General features: G+C 40.5%; 3 protein-coding genes across 7 annotated transcripts; all 3 read right to left on the bottom strand.

Annotated features, from left to right (window-relative positions):
* Window positions 1-163: 163 nt before the first annotated feature.
* LOC140771236 (protein unc-13 homolog) lies at window positions 164-5,117 on the bottom strand. The gene is made up of 5 exons (XM_073112692.1): window positions 4,379-5,117; window positions 2,623-3,516; window positions 1,909-2,370; window positions 1,613-1,799; window positions 164-1,536 (listed from the first exon to the last, which is right to left on the bottom strand). The coding sequence occupies exons 1-5, from the start codon at window positions 4,832-4,834 to the stop codon at window positions 536-538; spliced, it is 3,000 nt and encodes a 999-aa protein (XP_072968793.1). The 5' UTR covers window positions 4,835-5,117; the 3' UTR covers window positions 164-535.
* A 388-nt stretch (window positions 5,118-5,505) lies between these two features.
* LOC140768605 (very-long-chain aldehyde decarbonylase GL1-6-like) lies at window positions 5,506-8,490 on the bottom strand. The gene is made up of 10 exons (XM_073108946.1): window positions 8,340-8,490; window positions 8,031-8,257; window positions 7,726-7,958; window positions 7,419-7,638; window positions 6,953-7,331; window positions 6,758-6,865; window positions 6,464-6,664; window positions 6,245-6,346; window positions 5,968-6,141; window positions 5,506-5,846 (listed from the first exon to the last, which is right to left on the bottom strand). The coding sequence occupies exons 1-10, from the start codon at window positions 8,397-8,399 to the stop codon at window positions 5,670-5,672; spliced, it is 1,881 nt and encodes a 626-aa protein (XP_072965047.1). The 5' UTR covers window positions 8,400-8,490; the 3' UTR covers window positions 5,506-5,669.
* A 1,195-nt stretch (window positions 8,491-9,685) lies between these two features.
* On the bottom strand, window positions 9,686-15,494 carry LOC140776707 (uncharacterized). 5 transcript variants are annotated; one of them, XR_012106932.1, is made up of 7 exons: window positions 14,085-15,494; window positions 13,690-13,955; window positions 11,911-11,934; window positions 11,716-11,828; window positions 10,244-10,338; window positions 9,942-10,153; window positions 9,686-9,866 (listed from the first exon to the last, which is right to left on the bottom strand). XR_012106932.1 is itself a non-coding variant. In XM_073120523.1 (7 exons), the coding sequence occupies exons 2-7, from the start codon at window positions 13,790-13,792 to the stop codon at window positions 9,858-9,860; spliced, it is 453 nt and encodes a 150-aa protein (XP_072976624.1). In that variant the 5' UTR covers window positions 13,793-13,955; window positions 14,085-15,494; the 3' UTR covers window positions 9,686-9,857. The 5 variants fall into 5 exon arrangements, 4 of the variants coding, with proteins under 4 accessions (XP_072976624.1, XP_072976632.1, XP_072976640.1 ...); XM_073120523.1 differs by having other exon boundaries at window positions 9,942-10,008; window positions 10,205-10,341; XM_073120531.1 differs by having other exon boundaries at window positions 9,942-10,008; window positions 10,205-10,338.
* Between the last annotated feature and the right edge of the window lie 261 nt (window positions 15,495-15,755).

Here is a 15,755-nt window from a genome sequence, read left to right as displayed (position 1 = left end):
ATACTCTTCTGCAATTCCCTTTTATCACATTGCCTATAAGTACAAATAATCCTGTTGCATCCAAAATAAATAAATAAATCTCTTCCAGATACATTGCGAATTTATTTTGATACCACTGACTAATTTCACATCTTCCAGAAAAGCTTCAGAACTTGTACGCAGTAGCTGGCTGAATTTTGATTTGATGAATAGTTCTGAATACAAGAACTTATGATATCAAAATCATATTTCCATCTCTTTTGAAGAACCAAAGAATGTACAATCTAAGTACGATTCAAAAAAATAAATAAATTAATTAATTAATTAAAGAAAAGAAAAAGAAAAACACATGGATTTCTTGAATTCTCAGGAACCCATTCATCGACATTAAGGTTTCCTGCCTGCCCTTTGCTTCTACGTCTGCATGCTGTATTTTAGCACACCCCGCAGCCGTCTCCTTCCAATCTATCATTTAGCGATCTCTCTCTCTCTCGGTCCCGGTGGATCCTGAAGATCCTGTAACTGTAGGTAGAACAGAGGCAGCGAAAGTTTCACGTCACCTCCTCTTCGGTAGCTCGAAGGTCCTCTTCAGGAATCGGTTCGCCACCTCCTCGTCCCGGTGGCAGAGCACCCGGAGGATCGTATTAGGATCAGTCCGACTCCACCGACCAGTCATGGGGGGCGGGGAAACCGGCACCTTGGCCGACGAAAGACCGGTGGCCATCATGCTTAATTCTTCTACTAACTTCTCGGCAGGCAGGGCCATCAGCTCCACCACCTCCTCCACCACTGCAGCCTCCCTCTCCACCACCTCCTCCGCCACCAGTCCCTCCCCGGCGCTGCAGAAAATCCGTTTCAAACTCGCGAAATCCTCGACCACCATGGCATGGTCGGCCCGCGTGAACGCTCGCCAACTCCCTCCGGCGAGAAGCACCATCAGAAAGGCCTCGAAGGATGCCTTCATGACCTCCCGGACGGCAAGAGGCTGGGCGCGGTCGGTTAGCATGCCGACTAGGAGCGTAAGATTCCGTTTCAACGTATGGAGCGTAGGGCGAATCCGGGCCTCGACGACGCTACCGACATATAGCGTGTCATAGAATGAGTGCGCGGAGTCGAGGAAGACGAGGCGATAGGCGGCGAGCTCGGAGACGTGGACGATGGAGGAGTGTAAGGTGGCGCGCGCGTGATCGAAGTGCGTGGGCGCTACGGTGCGGCGGCGCGCCAAGCCGCCGTGGGGGGACGGCGAGGGCCCATGGCCGCGGCCTCCCCGGGAGAAGAAGGAGAGCGACTTATCGACGGAATGGAGGGACGAGTGGAGATAGTGGAGGGTGTTGAGCCTGACGTAGAGCCGCTGCGTGCCGCGGCTGGTGTGGTGGTTCTCACCTTTGGCCCTCGCAGACTTACTGGTGACGAGCCTGGGCTTGTCGGCCGATTGCTCCACGGTGTCCATGCCGGACTGGCACGGCTGTGCCGCCTTCTTCCATAGCTGAAGGAGCTTCGAGTCCTGGTTGCACCTCGTCAACGGCGGCAGCTCCGGGACGTAGCTCTGCTTCGTTCCTTAGATCATTAGACAAAAGCCAAAAGCCAGTTAGCATTTCTGCAAACAAACACATCGTGGGGGCAAAAGACTTACCACATGATGCAACGAAGGCAGCGTAGTCCTGGATGAGGCCATCGATTCCATCTGCAAGATCTTGCACTAACTTCTCCCGGGCTGCCACTTGAATCTCGAAGAACTCGTCCACTGTCACCTTGGCCAGCCTCATCAGATCCACTGCAGATTGCGCGTATGGCTCTGCCTTCGATTTCGGGTTCCAACTCTATGATCATGAAAACAAACGAGACTAAGTTACACATCAAATTAAGCAAGAGGCTTGTCTGTTAACATCTACATGACTGCAATGAATCGAGAATGAGGAGTACAGTCACCTCAGTCTCTTTGGCTCTGTTCACCCTCTCCCTTCCAATCCTTAGCCTGTCATCAATCCAAACCTTCATGAGGTTCAAGGTAATGGATTCGACTTCATAAGGGATCATCTCTCTGAGGACTCCCTTCCCGCCATCCTCGCTGCTCGTGGAGTCATCCGTGATCATCTGGACGAGGAGCTTTTCGAGCTTGCTTGCAGCTTGGAGGACGCGGACGGACTCGTTGGTCAGGCGAGACATCCTCCCGACGTACTGCTTGAGCACGATGCCGAAACAGCCGTGGATGGTCACCATCGCGACTGCAGTCGGACAAGTGTGCCATTTCTTCACTATAGGGCTGTAGATTTCCTTCTCTACTATGGCCAAATTTTCAGTCTGTTTTGCAAGATTCATCAAGGTATCGCATGGGTCCTCTTCTACTTCTACAACCATGCTGTCAATTATCCCATTACCGTTCTCATATATCTGCCATGAGAATTGGTGATGTTATACAAGATAACAAGCTCATGGAATGATCTAGGATTTGCAAGCTCAAATAGGAAATTAATTGTTACTGGAAAAAGAGAAGAATCTAACATCAAGTGATATAACTAAAGATCACTTGTTAGCAGAACAAGAAGAAAATGCAAGGTTTATCAGATATCATGGTCAATATGCCCAATATGTTCAGATGTACTGTGTAAAAAGAAGATAACAAAAGGACTTATAACTACAAACCTTCGTGAAAGCGCTCTTCACTGAGGATCTGATGTACTGATCAACACGATTTCGAGGCAACGAATTGCGGAGAGTTCCATATTCGAGCTCAACCAGTGCTGCTGCACTTCCAGCTATTGATGCATCTTCAGTAAGTATCTTTGCCGATGAAAGCGCCAAGGACAACACCACCTCCATCATTCCCGTGGCACCCTTCTCAAAGCTCTCGTGATAATCCAAAAGCTTCGTCTCTGCCCATTCTTGCATCGAAGCCAATGTGGCAGACAATACCCTCACATACCCTGGCTCTCGATCAAGCCTCTTTGCATCATTTCCAACGTCGACCAGCATTGCCAAGGTTGCACAGAGTAGGTCTGGCTCTACTTGCCCGGTCACAACATATTGCTCAAACAGGACCCAGGTGAAGCATACATTGTGGATCATCCTATTGATCCCCAAGGTATTCCATGTCTTCTTCATCAGCTCGAGTAGCTCATCGACCTCATCTAGCACCACAGTCTCGTCCCTGAGATCAAAGATGGTACGGAGGAGACATAGATATATGTGCATATTAAGGGGGTAGCCATCAGCCCAATGACACACTTCTATAGGAGTACCATTAGGATTGCGCCAAGCTAATGCAATCACGCAGTTGCCCAGGGTGCGCATGGATTCAGAGTTCTTGCTTGTATCAATGGGCCTAATCTCACTAGATCTCATGATCTCACGGAAACGAAGTGCAGCAGAGTTCATTCGATCCAAAGGCACTGAGGGGTGTAAGATTAGGCCTGCTTCTAAGATCTTGAGCTGGCGCCGTTGCCATAAATGGTAATCGTGCATATCGCTGAATTCGGATGGTTTTAATTGGCGGAGGAGCTCAAGGGGAAGAATCATCGTCTCTGCTCGCCTTCCCATCTAATAAAGAGACAGAACAAAATTAGGAAATCATTAGATTATGCCTACTATCCAAAACCAATATCACTGCTTTGACATTTTTCTTGAATTCTTGTAGTATGTCTTTGTGTGCTCGTGCTATTCTTTTTTCTCTGTAGATGTACCACGCTCTAAGGTCATGGTAAAGGAAACCCATTCTAGGCTTTGATAGCAAAGTTACATAAGTCAACTAAGAAGACCACTGAAGTAAAGAACAGAAATTCTACTACTGGAAAACATTCAGAATGTATAGCAGATTAGCAATGTCATTCTGTATTAACTTATGCTTGGAAAAAGAACAAATTAAAGCATTTGTTCTTATACTAAATTCTAGTCATAGCTAGGTAAATCATAGACCGGGACCTTGTTCCTAATCACTTGATTCACATTCAAAGCAGGACTTTCCTGTAGTTTGCAATTAAGTGTCTGCCAACTGCTTGGAGAAAGGAGATAAAAAGAAGAGGAACCAAAATATATCACACCATAGTTCTTAGCAACATGGGTAACTGCCAAAACCACCTCATTACAGGCACTCAACCCAGACGATTACTAGATCAAGTTTGTCTCTCATCAATGAATAGGTACCCGTTTCTATTCTCATTAAGTAGTAAAGCTAGAACCTCTTTGTTTTCGTATGATTAGATTGTTTTATTATCCAGAAGTTGCCCTCAAGAGTGTTTTGCAAACGCCATAGACAAACTCTGAGAGGCAATTCATCAAACACGCAAAAGGCGAAATTGAAATGGCATTCTTTTCAAATCAGACATCTCTAGGAAAAGCCAACAATCCAAAACTACAAGGCTAAATTCTCAGTAAAATTCATTCCTATCTTCCACATGTTTACCTGACTGGTTCTCACGAGGGTCTTCCGCATCCGGTTATCGCTATGCTCGGTGACTCCCATCTGCTGCCTCATGATCTCCGCCGACGTCATCGGTCTCTGCCTCGTCTTCCCCACCACCGGCGACGCCATCGGCCGCATCGGCGCGGCCCTCCTCGTCCTCAACCCTAACGCCCTCTTTATCCTACTGCTCGCTCCCGTCATCCCTCCACCTCCTCCTCCTCCTCCTCCTCCTCTTCCCGTGGCTCCTCCTCCTCCCCCCTCTCCGCCGCCGTCAAATCCCACCTGCACCCTCCCCCCGAACCCTGGCGCCGACCGGCACGACGTGAAGAATATCTCGTACGCCGTCTCCCTCAGCTCGTCCCGGTCGACCCCCTCGAGCTTCCCAAACGGCCACGTCAGATCCTCCGCCTCCTCGTCGGCGAACGACGACGACCCCGACTGGCGTCGGCGGGGCATCGTCGCCGTCTCAGGGGGTTGGCGGTTGGCGGTTGGCGGTTGGCGCTCGGTCTTGGTCGCGCACGACGAAGGAATTCTATAGATAGACAGGTCGATGCATTTGAAGGTGGGGAGATAGAGGAGGATCGGTTGCTATTTGGTAAGACAACGAGGATCCCAGATGACACGAGATCATCACATGGATCTCTCTAATCCCAAGGTTCCCATTCTATTTGGGAAGACAACACACAGGACGCGGTTAACTGCTGTCTCCCGCGCCCAACCGTTTCTCGCCTTGGCTTTGTTTGCAATAACCCTCTAATTTAGGTGGCTATATGCAAAAAAAAAATTAAATTCAAAGTGCCACCCCAACCCCCATTTTATAATTTAGAAAATAAATGGTAATTTTGAAATTAACACCCTATCTTTTCATTATTTATTTTTATTAATACCCTTCTTCCAAAATCTTATAATTTTACCTCTCTCTCTCTCTTTCTGGATAGAATTTTATATAACTTCCAATCGTTTGCTTTGACTAACTACCATTAACCTCCTAATTTAGTCTTATTATTTATTAAAACTAACAATTGTTTGACTATTACAGATAGATCAAACCTAGGAGGAGGTTAGATGTCGCAAATAAAAGTACTTTATAATTTGGCCAATCTAAAATATATGTATTACTGGATAAGAAAAATAAAGTTTCAGCACCACATAACATGAACTTAACTTTTAGCAAAGTTTTGACATAATGTAGCATAACTCAATCCTCTTACAACTTAGAGCAGAATATATATATATATATATATATATAATTATAAATATCACAGTCTGCATGCATCATTCAATTCTCTCTCTATACTTTGCAACCCTCATCGAATGGAAATGGAAGGAAGCCATGGGTAATTGCGGCACGCCACGCAGTCTCAACGCCGATCACCGTCTCACCGCATTCGTGAGCATTCCATCCTTCCAAGGCATGAATTATTCCAGCTGCTCTCCATGCACTGATCACCCTCCTTGGCAGCCAATTCTGAAACCAAATCCACAATTTAATTACTAGCTCATATCGAAAATAAACGACTGCTTCTATAATGTATAAGATTCATATACATATATACTGCAATAATTTGGAGTATTTGCTATAGAAATACCTCACAAGAATGTAGGTTTTCATATTCTTCTGGGACCACCAGTGCTGGAGTAGAATGATAGGTGCAGTCCTTGCGCAGAGTCTTGAGGGGGAACTGAGAGAATGGAATGAAATGAACTCCTTTTGGTGCCTTGCTTTGTTCTTGAGCACCCACTCCATCTCCTACCAACCAAATCTGCAAGTGATCACATGAATAAATTTACTTCTTCTTTGGTGTTTTGTTTCTTTCATAAAGTTTAATTTAATTTTTGTTTGTTTATCTTCAGTTATAACTTTACCTTGCTTGTTGTATAACTATCAGATAGCACCAGATGCTTCTGTAACTCTGAAGGCAATTGTAACTTTAGGAGCTTATAGAGTTCTTTCTGGACCACCTCTACCTGCATTATTAAAGACTAGTATTAATATTGCAGAGTAAATACTAGAAATCGATGCTATTTCATCGCAGTTTTATCAAGATTAAGAGTACTACCAGGACCTCTGATTAATTCACCTACCTGAACTTCTCTTTGACACAAGGCCAAAGATAAAAAATATGATGTCTTGGAAAATTTTCCTATCAGGAGAACATTTTTGGTGGACTCAGGAACACTATGAAGAACTACCGCAACAGCTAAGCTGGTGCCATCCACAATTTTTGTCTTCAGATTTGGGTTTTTTCTTATGTAAAATTCTCCATATCCATTCAGTTCATCACCCTGGAATTATACAATGCAAAGAATACTAAGGAAGTATAGATACAATTTATAGATCAGATGAAGAAAATTAAAAAAAAAAAAAAAAGATGTTACCTGGTTCAAGAGGCCTAGACTGATAACTTTGGCTCCCTTCTCTTCTGCGTCTAAGATTGCTTTCTCAATTAAGCTGTTGATCACATCTCTCTCAGTTGATGACTTATACTGCAGAAAGAACTGATCAGAACCTCAAATCAAAGCGATTCCAAATCAAAGCATCTCATATATAGTAAAAGTTGGAGCAGATATTACCTGAAACTTATATCTTGGTATTGCCCATGTTTCCATCTGGAGTTTCTGCAATCTATTCTTCTCCAGAGTAAATGTTTTTGCAAAGATTTGTGTCAGCAGAGCTGATACAAGCGCCACCGGCGTCGCAAGACTCAAGTACAGCTTCGAGGTATATGGTTTCGATGCCAATGAAGCAAATGCTAGGCGAAGATGGAAAATAGACTGTAAGGTTGTCAAGTGGGTCAAGTGAACAACATCAGGGCTCAACTCATTTGATCCTTTTATAGATCTTTCATACAGTTCATCTGACGATACGTCGTATGTACCGTATATGTAATCGTAGAAAGGCATGAATAACGAGTAATTTGTTCGGAATTTTGTGTGGTGAAGTGAATGGAACCTACAAGACACCATCTTTGTTAGTTAAATTAAGAGCACACTCAAGTTTGTAGCTACAAAAGAACTATAAAGATGTAGCTACACTTACGAGGGAGTATACATGAGGTACTTCAGAGGTGAGAAGATATCAAAGAACCATTTTGGAACAAGCTCAAAGTTGCAGTGGCCCAAGTAGTTCATGAAATCAATGTAAATGAGGTAGCCGACAGATGCAACTATGGATGGGGTTTGCGATAATGCAATGGTTAACAGAGGAATGGCAAAGAGTAGGAAGTAGGCAACTTCTTCAGCAAATGGATGTATAACAGCTGCAAATGATCAGAAACATAGAAAAATTGTGAGAATCATCAAACATGACATAAAGTTCAAACATTTTCAGAGGAATATTTAGTTACATGTAATGGGCTCAGTGACAATGGAAGCATGGTGGTGAGAATGGTATCTGGAGTAGAGGAAATGGTGATGCAGAGCTCTGTGCAGCCAGTAGTAGATGAACTCCACAGGGCCCATATGAAGAAGAATGGTCATGACTACTCCCTTAATATTCCACCATGGCATATTAGCTACCCCAGGAAGCACCAAGTTTGCAATATAGTACAACAGAGCAGTCAAGATGATCTGGTCATCCCTGCAATCATCATTCATTTCTCAATCAAACGGAACATAACCACATCTTTGATATGTAAATGTAAACGCATACCAGTTTCTTTCTCTATCAACTTGATCAAAATCGAGGCTTTTGTCGACAATCTTATGCTTGTTTTTGGCTGTGTGGTAGCGAGAGATGCTGATCCAAAGCTGGCCGAGGAGAAGCCTAAGTAGTAGAGTGGGGAAGATGGAGAAGTTGAACAAATACTTCTCATAGCCATTGTTGATTGATACAAACTTGTACATGCTGTGTGCCACCCATGGTGCTAGTATCAAATACTTCACAAAATGAAAGAAGAATTAATCAAACTCTGTTTAAGAAGAAGAATAATGTGGTGAGTTAGTATACAGATATATATACCTTGAAGTTTCCAAGCCTTTGCCATGGCCATTGTGTCCAAGGACCTGGTTGTGAAGCCATTTCTTCCTTAATTCCCCCCTCCTCTCTCTCTCTCTCTCTCTCTCTCTTATTGTTTTCAATGTTCAAGTGGCTTTTCTCTTGGATTGTTTGTTGGAAAGAGTATGTTTATTTATAACCATAAATTATGGTAGTATATTCTATATATTTATGTCTTGCTGTAACAGTTACCTAACCAGTGACTGCTCACTGCATCTTCGTACCAGTATGCGTGGGTGTATTTATTAATTCAAACATGCAAATGGTAAGCCATTTAGTACTACTGCTTGCTCAAATTTGTACGCAGATAAATACCATGGGCTCCAAGTTCTCCAGTTTTGCCAGGAAGATATTATCACAGCATTAGTTTCAGCCTGCATTTTAACCTGGGTCTAATCTTGAATAGAGGGGGGGTAAAACCTCTCAATTCAAAATTTATAATCGACTCCTCCTCTCATTATATGTGAAAGTAACTACTTTTAATTAGCTTCCAAGCACATTTTATTCATTCTAAAGGCATTTTTTTTTAAAAGAATATGTTGAATATCTTAACTAGCCAAAATGAAAGCCCAACGTTTGTCTGTCAAATTGAGGACCATCAATTTTAGAAGCTTGTTGAATAGTATTACTAGCCAATTCATTACTTTGGACCTCCCCCATACTGATAACAGGTAGGATTGATAAATGCCACGTTCTTTGTACGTTTAATCTTAGGTGCATGTATCAAGTTGGGTTGTCAAAATAAACTTGAGTTTGATCTCGAATTGAATTGAGATTAAGAAATGTTTATTTGATAAAGCTGAAATCGACTTGTTTAATTAAGGATTGAGAATATGCTCAACATATTTATGTCTTAAACATAGACTGATTTATAGTCTGGCCTGAGCTCGAACTAAGCTTGTTGAAAAATATTGCTAGCCAATTCATTACTTTGAAAAATGCCACCTTGTTTCTTTGTACGTTTAATCTTAGGTGCATGTCTCAAGATGGGCTGTCAAAATAAACATAAGTTTGATCTCGACTTGAATTGAGATTAGGAACTGTTTATTAGATAAGAGCTGAAGTCGACTTGGCCTGAGCTCAAATTAAGCTAACCCGAGCCTTAAGCCAAAGCCGACTATCCCAAGCTCGTCTCGTTTAACACCCCCTAATATCAAGCTATCTCATTAACAACCTTGAATTATATGAGTTTTGCATCCTGTAAATAAAATTCTCCTCTCTTTACTGACACTAAATAGGATTAGGATTAGGATTAGGATTTAGTGTATCCATGTGAATCAGTTGAAGTACGCAATCAATCAGATGCGGACTAACACATTAATAATGTACATCCAGAAGCCTGCTCAAATTCTAAGAATACAATTAAAGTCATCAAATATATACAAAATAATGTATTGGTGCGCATACAAGGACATGCGAAGGTGGACCCAATATAGGTAGGAGAAAGGCTCCAAGTCTGCAACCAAGTATAGCCCCATGCATTTACTCATTCTGTCAGGTTGAACCAGCTCAATTAGAACATCTGCAAACACTTACAATTGGTTTAAATAGCTAGATGACACATACCATGAACCCTTCCCTGCATTCAAGCTGACCATTGTAAGATAAGAGGACCCACATGCCAACTATCAACCTGCTCCAAAAGACTAAAGTTACCCCAAGTTTAATGTCCTCTGACAAATCTCTATTACTACATTCCACCAGTATTTGCATCAAATGCCTCCAACTTTAAACAAAAGGGTCAATGTTGGACAGTAATGGCTGGATATCCTCATTTCCTGAGTAAAAATTCAAATGATAAAAAGAATAGGAAAATTTGCCAAACCTACATTCGACAAAACTGGGTTATTGATGTTGCAATTTTGGACCTGTCGTTCCATATCCGAAGCTCAATGGTTTGTTGGTAATAAGAACACTTCCTCCAACCAACATAATTGAAATCTTTGGATATCCATTTGGGTACCTGCTGATAACTTTCTGACAGTTAGGATAAGGGTACTGTCTGAGGTGATTTGAAAGGGAATGCAAGAGGCGATAATAAATACTTTCTGTCTAATTTTTCCTTCTCTCTTTTCACACCTCAAGAACAAATAATAAAGCATGCAAGCCTATAACCTTTTCATCATGAACAGCATTACCATTAACCGAGGTACATGGTTTACACCCAAATTATAGTCTGACCTCTGCACTTTCAGAAACAGAAATCATCAAGCATACAATTTCCCATGATATTTTTCACATACATACTCATCTCAAGATAACAATCAAACTAACTTCATAAGTTGATGATATGTACTCCGCAAAAAATCTAGAAGGCTGCGTTTGAATGTCAATTAAATATAACTTTATTCTAGTATAGTGAGAACTATACTGTTTCAGTATCTAATCAGTAGCTTATCTTAAAACTAGTTTAGTAATACTTAATTCTCTCTAAAATTACATTAGATCACAAAGTTAAACCATTTTAATAACAAAATAAAATAATAATTTTGTATTTTAAAAAATATTACTTCAATTAACTATCATTTTAATGAGTCTCTCCATCTTGCTTCTCACAGTCATTTTAATAAAATAGGCAATGTGGACCTACAAGCATACAGTGTGAACCTACAAGTATGCATTGTGGACCTACAAGCAAGCAGTGCAAATTGGGTATTAAATATCAAAAACATGTTAAAAGTGTAAAATAGTAATTTTAACTGTCAAAATAGATTTTAATATTGGATAACCATATTTTAGGGGAAATGGGTATTAGATGTCAAAGAAATAATTTAATAATCAAAACGAGTGTTAATATTGGATAACCACATTTTACATGTTAAATCCAGGTTAGTACGCACTTCTCTCATACAAACTCAACACAAATTAAAGCTGATTTAAATTATATTGTGGAGGTGTGCTTCATCCATCAACGAAAGCCTACATGGTATCTTGGTTAATTAGTATACAATCTCAGCAATTCCCAAAGCAATTTCACTATTCTCCTTCACTTTAATTTGAACATCATATCACATCAAGCATAATAGTTACATCGCTAAACCGGTTTACAACCAAACACCATAATTTAAGTCTAAACTGGTTTAAGCTTTCTCATTCAAATTTAAAAATAAGTAACTAAACTAGTTTAAAAAATTATTCCACATCCAAACACCACCTAAGATATCACATTTGGTTGGTATTAATCAAAACAGAGCAATATCATTCCTTTCTATGATCTTCATATACCAGCAGAATGCATATTTTCGACAATATGTTAAACCTTAGAATGATGGTCAAGTGACAAGTGCCCAATCCAATCATCACTTATAGTTAACGATATTGTAGGAAAATTAGTCAGCACCTTGATAGTGTTAGTGTTGCTTCTACGAGTGAGACCTTTGGCCACCCAAGCAACAGCAAAGTTGAGCACAACCAACAATTGCATAATCCCAAATCGAGAACCCATCACTGGAGCTGCGACAATAACAGTTTTCTTGTTATGATCACATATATGCAAGTGATCTACAAAATAGTACAGGTACAAGAATCTGCATACTCATCCTCGGAGTCGCTGGAATCACTGCAAAAATTAGTTAAAAAGAAAAGTTTGAGCATATGTAAGCAGAAAAAACAATAATTAAATATTTTTAGATTTCTAGGATTACAAGGAAAGATACGAATTCATATTTCATAATTGTCACTACTCTGCAGGATTGCAAAAGCACTTCTTCATTAAGACATGATCATCCTTGGCATATTTTAACTGTAGCAATCAACTGATATTTAGGTAAAAGAGCAAACAGAAACTATTACATCTAGACACCAAAAAAAAAGAGGATTTTTTTTATCAATACAAAAGAAGGATTTTGAGTATCTTATATTTATTTGGTGGTTTTATGCAAATGTGTGTGCAGAGAAATTAAAGAATCATTTCATTTCAGGTGCACTTGACAAATCCTAAATCTTCTGCTCTTCCTTTGCATATTTCTCTTTGTTGTTCTCCTGAACTTTACGTTCACTTTGATGTTAGTTTGCAAAAGGGTAGCCAGATAAGTGGTCCACATGTTAAACAGAGACAAGGCAAGAAAGGGTATCAAATCTTTACAGAACCACATTACATAGTTACATATCATCCTTTGTTGACTCTGGATCACAGAGTTTCCAGAAGACCACTAAACATTGATCTCCATTCTACTATTGGCCTCCCAATGTATTCTATGACCAGAGAACAGCACCCCCAAACAAACCACACACAAAATTTTTTTTAAAAAAGTACAGATGATTATCTTGAATTAAATGTTAAGGGAATTACCAAAACAAAAGATGCCAAAAGAAAAGGTAAAAACACATTGTGTGCTGCAGGCATAGAGGGAGGTGATAACAGGCCTCATTCAACAATTGCCACTTTTTCCTGGATCCTACTTGGCAACCAGTTACCAATAATTGTCAAGTTCTCCAGAAAAGAATCATCTGCAGTGTTTCTGACTTTCTTTCCATCCAACAAACTGATACTGTATTCCATTCAAACCTTCTTAAATTGACACTATGTTGCACCAGGCCCTCTTTATCATGCTTCAGTCTGTTAACATTGCTCCACGTCATCCATCCACCAAATATAAGAAGCCATTATTTTTTTCCTCTTAGCATTCTCTTAATAGATCTCAGATAATCCTTTGTCCTTAAACCTGCCATGCCATCTTAATCTCATGCTCTTCTACCAGGGATATTGAAAATAGCATATACGTTTAGCAAAGTCCAGGCTTAAACCAGGTAAAGGAACAATCAAACAGATGATACAAAAGTAGAGTCCTGTAACATTACCTCCAACTCCTGGTTGAGGTTATAATATGTCCTTATGAGTAAGAGACACTTCCACATGTACTAGAAACACAGTCTTCATAACCTCATTAATTATATCTTACAGAAAGAATTTGTTTATTCCCTTCGTTCAATCTCTAAACATGCTCGCTGTATTCAATAAATATCAAACGATACTACCTAAGTACGAAATATATAAAGAATCACATTATACTACTAAATACTACTGTCTATACTAAGCAATATTATGGATTTGCTGGCCTCAAAGTAGGCACTTTGAGGAAGCAATTTGAAATTATCAAAGCAATACACTAAAAAAAGAACTATATTCCGTTCTGATTGCAGGTGCATAGAAAAGTAATACAACTGATTAGGTTTCAAAAGGCCGAGAAAATATTTCATGTCCAAGAATTTTTCACATGAAATTGTCAGTATACTTAAAGATCTGAACTCCATAAAAGAGTGGGAAAGAAAATATATATATAATAAAACAATCTATCCGCTGATAAAAACACACCTTGGCTGGAACTCCACGACTTCGACAAGCTTGTTGCCGTTGCGATCGTTCCACTGGACTTTCCTCCTTGCATTCTTCTGCCTCTTCCTTTGCGTTCCTCCATTCACAGCGGATGGCAGGAGGGAGTTTGTTTCCTCCTCTTCCTTATCAACTACTTCCCTTAAGTCCAAATCAGAAGACGACTTGCCTCCATTACGAAGATTCGCATCCACACGAACCGAATCCATCACCGACTACCAGGATGTGTCGCAGATCCAGAACTCAACCTATCCATCAAGACAAAAGAAGAACCCAAGGAGTCTCAGAAGATCCATATTTTGATCCGAAAACCTTTTAATTCCAAGAAGACATCATCTCAACTACTGCCAATCCAGAAAAGGAAGCAAAATCTTTACCATATCCAACGTTCACCACGAATTAACTTGAAGACCAGCTCCGATTCGGTCGAACCGCATCGGAAGCAGATCAAAACTGGACTCGGGTCGGGTTGGGCTTCACCAGAAAAGAATAATCTCTTCGCAAACACCGATTGATCGGAGAAAGATCGAAGGAAGGAAGAGGACAGACCAACACATCAAGAGTGGGAATTTAACAAAAAAGCCATCGAAAAGATTCCGATTCTGTTAATTTCTGCAAAGGAAGGGAAGCTAAAATTGAGAGGCGGGAGGTGAACGTAAAAAAATATTAATATCCGCACTTCGCTGGAAAAGTGCCCAATAGGAACGGTGGCTTTCCGGGACCAGCTTAGTTATAAGCTTAGTGGATTGTGCTAAGGTGCGCTTTAGAAGGTGCCATTACTTATCGTGGGCCACCTACTTGTAGACGGTGGACCGTCCAATACCAAGCGTATAATTCAATTTGACTCAAAACTTTATGTGAGTTTGGCTTATTATATAGTCCCGCAGGATATAATATTTATTTAATTTCAGGTCGTTAAAAGCAAGTAAAAGAAATAGGAAAAAAAAATTTGATATGTAATACTTATTAGTTATGCACTGCATATGAGATGAACAAATTTAACTGGAGATTGGATAAAATTAATACATTTGATCTCTTTCTATCATCCTTCGGGAAACTTGTGGTGAAGCAGCTAGTCAGTAAAATGGTGGTGGGTCTGATACTATTATGTGGGTATCAAGATTTTTCAACTAAATATATAAGTGGCAAGCAAGGACACCTAAAAGATTTCATCAATTATAAGAAGCAAATTAGTCTTCAAGAATATTCTTATCACTAACCACAGTCTGATCCAGAATTCTGACTGATGGCAGGCATCAGTTCTAATGGGCTACACAGCAGCATGACAAGTGATAGAGAAACATCTGACAATACAAGCATACGGCTTTAAGGTTCCTCTGGCACTTCCTACTGATACAATCAACATCAGCAAATCCAACAAGTAAATCTTAGTTGAATCTCATGAATACCTAAGTGACAACCTAGTGTCTAAGTGAAAATAGAATTTGCAGATCAAACGCTGCTCCTCCAATTCAACTTTACCATGGAGGAACAAAATAGAAAAATCATCTGAGGTGGGTGAAAATGGCGGCGAATGGAAATATTGATCAATAATGATGAGAGAAACTGGGTTGTCACTTATTTTGTTTGATGTTCGACCACCAATCACTCCCCTTCCAAATTGAAAAGCCATGACATGAACTCATGAAGACCATCTTCAGTGATCGAAATCCTCATCCCTAAGCATCAGAAAATTGCGCGACAAGCTCTTTGATGCATCTGCCTCGCCCTGCAAGAACTTTCAGCAGCAGGCAAGGTAGCGGTGCACAACCAAAGGGCAGCATCCCCTGTACAAAAAGGTAAAATACAAGGGGAGAAACAATTATGCCACTGATAGATATCTCTTAACTACTACTAGTCTTGCTATGACTTGTAGATACACTGCTCAGAAGATTACTCTATCCTGAAAAGAAGTCACCATTACTCTTCTACAGCTCTACTCTTTATCTTACAAGCATGCAACTGATGCTACTGCAATGAACTCTATCACCTCTTTCCAACATTATGCATCTAAGCAAGACAATAAATCTTTCTCCTTACATGTGCAA

Source organism: Typha angustifolia, chromosome 2, assembly GCF_048772165.1.
Source record: "Typha angustifolia cultivar Huaian chromosome 2, ASM4877216v1, whole genome shotgun sequence".
Taxonomy (NCBI): domain Eukaryota; kingdom Viridiplantae; phylum Streptophyta; class Magnoliopsida; order Poales; family Typhaceae; genus Typha; species Typha angustifolia.
The sequence above is the reverse complement of the archived record's forward strand: the minus strand, read 5'-3'. Positions and strand labels throughout refer to the sequence as shown.

Bases quoted from the DNA above. Each gene is read 5' to 3' on its own strand.
- LOC140771236 (XM_073112692.1), bottom strand. From the start codon at position 4,834: ATGCCCCGCCGACGCCAGTCGGGGTCGTCGTCGTTCGCCGACGAGGAG. The intron at 1,800-1,908 runs GTGACTGTACTC...TCATGATCATAG, and splicing joins ACAGAGCCAAAGAGACTGAG to AGTTGGAACCCGAAATCGAA. The intron at 1,537-1,612 runs GTAAGTCTTTTG...TAATGATCTAAG, and splicing joins TGCCTTCGTTGCATCATGTG to GAACGAAGCAGAGCTACGTC.
- LOC140768605 (XM_073108946.1), bottom strand. From the start codon at position 8,399: ATGGCTTCACAACCAGGTCCTTGGACACAATGGCCATGGCAAAGGCTT. The intron at 6,866-6,952 runs GTAATATCTGCT...TTCTTTCTGCAG, and splicing joins TACCAAGATATAAGTTTCAG to TATAAGTCATCAACTGAGAG. The intron at 6,347-6,463 runs GTAGGTGAATTA...TTAATAATGCAG, and splicing joins TGTGTCAAAGAGAAGTTCAG to GTAGAGGTGGTCCAGAAAGA.
- LOC140776707 (XM_073120523.1), bottom strand. From the start codon at position 13,792: ATGGAGGAACGCAAAGGAAGAGGCAGAAGAATGCAAGGAGGAAAGTCC. The intron at 11,935-13,689 runs GTGTGTTTTTAT...TAATTTTTGCAG, and splicing joins GTCGTGGAGTTCCAGCCAAG to TGATTCCAGCGACTCCGAGG. The intron at 10,009-10,204 runs GTAGGTTTGGCA...CTTTTGGAGCAG, and splicing joins ATAACCCAGTTTTGTCGAAT to GTTGATAGTTGGCATGTGGG.